Source organism: Penaeus chinensis, chromosome 4 (assembly GCF_019202785.1).
Source record: "Penaeus chinensis breed Huanghai No. 1 chromosome 4, ASM1920278v2, whole genome shotgun sequence".
Classification (NCBI taxonomy): Eukaryota; Metazoa; Arthropoda; class Malacostraca; order Decapoda; family Penaeidae; genus Penaeus; species Penaeus chinensis.
The window spans coordinates 27,282,172-27,287,171 of NC_061822.1; the positions used below are offsets into that span (position 1 = coordinate 27,282,172).

The 5,000-nt window shown below is 45.4% G+C and overlaps 1 protein-coding gene across 1 annotated transcript in view; it reads left to right on the forward strand.

The window, feature by feature from the left end:
* Positions 1 to 4,047, forward strand: part of LOC125025069 (solute carrier organic anion transporter family member 74D-like) — a 25,328-nt gene extending 21,281 nt beyond the window's left edge. Inside the window, exons 14-15 of the mRNA XM_047612956.1 lie at positions 707 to 808; positions 3,849 to 4,047. Of these exons, the coding sequence (XP_047468912.1) occupies positions 707 to 808; positions 3,849 to 4,021 (275 nt within the window). The 3' untranslated portion in view covers positions 4,022 to 4,047. The remainder of the gene's footprint in view (positions 1 to 706; positions 809 to 3,848) is intronic.
* The last annotated feature ends 953 nt before the right edge of the window (positions 4,048 to 5,000 follow it).

Here is a 5,000-nt window from a genome sequence, read left to right on the forward strand (position 1 = left end):
AGAGGAATCACTCTGTCAACGGGAATTCGCCGCAGTTAATATCCGATAGATCCAGAAAGTTCTACAGTATATTGCGTTATAGCTGCAGGTTGTTTATTTGGTTCATTACAAAGATTTAGTGGGGCGGTAGATTGCTTTTAGATATGTTCTCTCTGTCTGTCTGCCTCTTCTCTCTCTCTCTCTCTCTCTCTCTCTCTCTCTCTCTCTCTCTCTCTCTCTCTCTCTCTCTCTCTCTCTCTGTGTGTGTGTGTGTGTGTGTGTGTGTAAGAGGCTGTTGGTGCCTCCAACATGGACACTAATGGTTGTCATGATACACTGGTACGGCTTGACTCTGGGGGACCGGAGGCGGTAATCTTAACTTCTGGTGTCGTTCTGAAGGTCATTCTCGGTCACCCTTAACTCTCATATTGGTATTCCAGCAGGGGCGCTGGTGTCGAAATCTACTTGGGCATACGCACAAGCCACGTGGAGCCTAGCTTGGCTTGGGGTGGTATGGTTGCCTATTTATAAGCTAAGATTTTCCAACAGTTGTGCTTATGTGTCCACCATACTCTCTCTCTCTCTCTCTCTCTCTCTCTCTCTCTCTCTCTCTCTCTCTCTCTCTCTCTCCTCCCTCCCTACCCCCTCCCTCCCTCCCTCTCCCTCTCCCTCTCCCTCCCTCCCTCCCCCTCTCTCTCCATCCACATAGCCCTCTCTCTGTCGGCAGACTCCGCGTGCCTGGTGTGGGACTCGTCGTGCGGAAAGACAGGCAACTGCTGGCTCTACGACTCCGACAAGTTCAGGACCATCTTACACCTCGTGCCTGCGGGTGAGAAATGCTCTTCGCGTGTCTCATTATGTCTCTGTTATTCCTTTTTATTTATGTTTCTTTTGTGTATGGCCTTTTGAGTATTATATATATATATATATATATATATATATTTCTACTTTTGTGTGTGTCCTTTTCTTTCTTTCTTTCCTTTTGTTTCCTTCTGTCTCGGTTTGTCTGTCTCTGTCTTTGCTTATGTCTATGTATGTCTCTTTCTCTTTCTCTCCCTCCTTTTCTTTCTCTCTCTCTCTCTCTCTCTCTCTCTCTCTCTCTCTCTTTCTCTCTTTCTCTCTTTCTCTTTCTCTTTCTCTTTCTCTCTCTCTCTCTTCTCTCTCTATCTCTCTCTCTCTCTCTCTATCTCTCTCTCTCTCTCTCTCTCTCTCTCTCTCTCTCTCTCTCTCTCTCTCTCTCTCTCTCTCTCTCTCTCTCCCTCCATCCTTACGTATCTCTGTCTATCAGCTGATCTGAAATCTACTACAGCGTATCAATAAATCTCTCTGTATTAACCCAACCGCCCGAGATTTATATTCTGTCCCCTGTAGTTTTCTGTTTTTGTTTTTTGTGAATGTGGTTACATACAGATGGCCCCATATGTGCTCAGCCGGCAAGTAGTCTATCAGTAGCCTTAGTAACCGATCCTGATTTCCCCATTCCTTGAATTGGCGGGAAAGTGTGTTTTTCTTTTTAAAACAGTTGACATCGATATTGTTATTATTGTTATTGATGTTATGATTATTAAATTTGTATTAAAATTTCGATAACATTTAAGACATAAATAATGCAAAAGACCCTTTCCAAAAGTCGAGGAAAAGGGTAAACAGGTGAGATAAGTAGGACTAATAACCGACTCCTTGGTGACTAAGCACTTGTAGAGCCAACTATGTCTAAATATAATAAATAAACATGTATTACATTGTGCTTGGCATATATTCTTGGCATACGTAGCGATTGGGTTAATCAACCACGAACGTTTCCCTTTGTCGAGTCTCACGTTAACTCTCGTTCTTTTTAACTTGTTGTGTCCCTGTCTACGTTTTTGCACGCGATTTCTCTCTGTTCTCATTACGTATCTGTTTATCATATATATTTTTTTTTTGTTTCTAGTATTTCGATTATTCATTTGCCCTAAAAGTGACTTCCATTTCCCGTTCGTTTCAAGTTTATCTAACACTTATTCCAAATTTATTCCACGTTCATTCCCTACATTCTTTTTTTTTCAATTTACATTAACTCACTCACTCCATCATCATTTTAATCTCATTCCTCATCATACTCTTCATTTCCATTTTCATTCCGTTTTTATTCCACTCTCATTCCACATTTATTTCTAATCCCTTTCATTTCCATTCAGATCACACATTCCACATACATTCTACTTTCTCTCCCCTTCTATTCCTCACCCACTCCACATTCCCTCCACTCTCATTCCACATTCCTTCTACTTCCACTCCCCTTCCCGTCTTCACCCACTCCACATTCCCTCCACTCTCATTCCACATTCTCATCACTCTCATTCCACATTCCCTCCACTCTCATTCTACCTTCCCTCCTCATTCCACCTTCCCTCCTCACTCCACCTTCCCTCCACTCTCACTCCACCTTCCCTCCACTCTCATTCCACCTTCCCTCCACTCTCATTCCACCTTCCCTCCACTCTCATTCCACCTTCCCACCACTCTCATTCCACCTTCCCTCCTCATTCCACCTTCCCTCCACTCTCATTCCACCTTCCCTCCTCATTCCACCTTCCCTCCACTCTCATTCCACCTTCCCTCCTTATTCCACCTTCCCTCCACTCTTATTCCACCTTCCCTCCACTCTCATTCCACCTTCCCTCCTCACTCCACCTTCCCTCCTCACTCCACCTTCCCTCCTCACTCCACCTTCCCTCCTCACTCCACCTTCCCTCCTCACTCCACCTTCCCTCCTCACTCCACCTTCCCTCCTCACTCCAACTCCCCTCCTCACTCCACCTTCCCTCCTCACTCCACCTTCCCTCCTCACTCCACCTTCCCTCCTCACTCCACCTTCCCTCCTCACTCCACCTTCCCTCCTCACTCCACCTTCCCTCCTCACTCCACCTTCCCTCCTCACTCCTCCTTCCCTCCTTATTCCACCTTCCCTCCTCATTCCACCTTCCCTCCACTCCCATTCCACCTTCCCTCCTCACTCCACCTTCCCTCCTCACTCCACCTTCCCTCCTCACTCCACCTTCCCTCCTCACTCCACCTTCCTTCCTCACTCCACCTTCCCTCCTCACTCCACCTTCCCTCCTCACTCCACCTTCCCTCCTCACTCCACCTCCCCTCCTCACTCCACCTTCCCTCCTCACTCCACCTTCCCTCCTCACTCCACCTTCCCTCCTCACTCCACCTTCCCTCCTCACTCCACCTTCCCTCCTCACTCCACCTTCCCTCCTCACTCCACCTTCCCTCCTCACTCCACCTTCCCTCCTCACTCCTCCTTCCCTCCTTATTCCACCTTCCCTCCTCATTCCACCTTCCCTCCACTCCCATTCCACTCCTCACTCCACCTTCCCTCCTCACTCCACCTTCCCTCCTCACTCCACCTTCCCTCCTCACTCCACCTTCCCTCCTCACTCCACCTTCCCTCCTCACTCCACCTTCCCTCCTCACTCCACCTTCCCTCCTCACTCCACCTCCCCTCCTCACTCCACCTTCCCTCCTCACTCCACCTTCCCTCCTCACTCCACCTTCCCTCCTCACTCCACCTTTCCTCCTCACTCCACCTTCCCTCCTCACTCCACCTTCCCTCCTCACTCCACCTTCCCTACTCACTCCACCTTCCCTTCTCACTCCACCTTCCCTCCTCACTCCACCTTCCCTCCTCACTCCACCTTCCCTCCTCACTCCACCTTCCCTCCTCACTCCACCTTCCCTCCTCACTCCACCTTCCCTCCTCACTCCACCTTCCCTCCTCACTCCACCTTCCCTCCTCACTCCACCTTCCCTCCTCACTCCACCTTCCCTCCTCACTCCACCTTCCCTCCTTATTCCACCTTTCCTCCTCATTCCACCAGTGTTCGTGTTCATCTCTGTCTTCGGGGACATCGTCGTGTTCTACTACAGTCGGCAGCTGGACTTGTACGGCGACCGCGAGGACCAGGTGCAGCTGGAGAGGTCTCGGCGGCTCGTGGGCGGGAGTGCCACGCTCTCCAAGAGCCAGAATTTGGATCCGCCCGCCCAGATTTAGTTAGGTCTTTGGGGATTCATGTTCTATTTCCATTTTTTTTTTTTTTTTCTTTGGATTGGGGTGGGTGGGTTGAGGGTTTTGTTTTTGTTTTTCTCCCCTTTTTTTATTGTTGTTGTTTTTTCTGTCTCTTTCTCCTTTTCTTCTTCTTTCGTTTTTGTTTTTTTTTTTGTTGTTCTTTTTTCTCTTTCCTTCTCCATTTTTTTGTTTTTTCTTGTTTATTTCTTCTCTTTCTTCTTTTATCTAGAATTCGAATATTACTACCGTGTACTTCTAACTTTATCAAAAATGAGAAGAAACAGTGTGTTAATAATGTCTGACATACATTCACCATACATTGAAATCTCAAAAGACATACATTCTTTTAAGATTTAAAAAAATATATGTATATATATATGTGTGTATATATATATATGTATGTATTAGATAATAAAGGAGTGTAAAAATTTAGAAAATGTCGTATCTATATTCTTTCAAGAGACGAACTATAAGTAGAAATAAGTATTTAGTATCAGCTAATACTGTCTCGGGGTGAGGTGCCGGTTTGCATTTTACCGAAACTGGACACAACTGTGGTATAGTGTAACCCTTTTAATCTTTTACTTTTTCCGTCATCTTTTGTTACTCAGTTGAAGGTAAATGAAGCACTTCTTACATTAGTTGGGGAGACGGAGAAAAATATAAAAATTACAGTGTTAATAGTCGAGACGAGAAAAAAGAATATGAAGATTCTGCATAATTATCGACGAGATTGCAGATGCATTTTTGTTATTGCACGAGAAGAGAGAAGAATAAATATTGCTATTATTAGCATTATTATTATTATTATGTTTGTGTTATCTTTTGTAAACCAACCCAAGGCAGGTGCCTGAAACTGTATCTCTCTCTCTCTCTCTCTCTCTCTCTCTCTCTATATATATATATATATATATATATATATATATATATATATAATCTATATCATCTATGCTAGAGCTCTTAT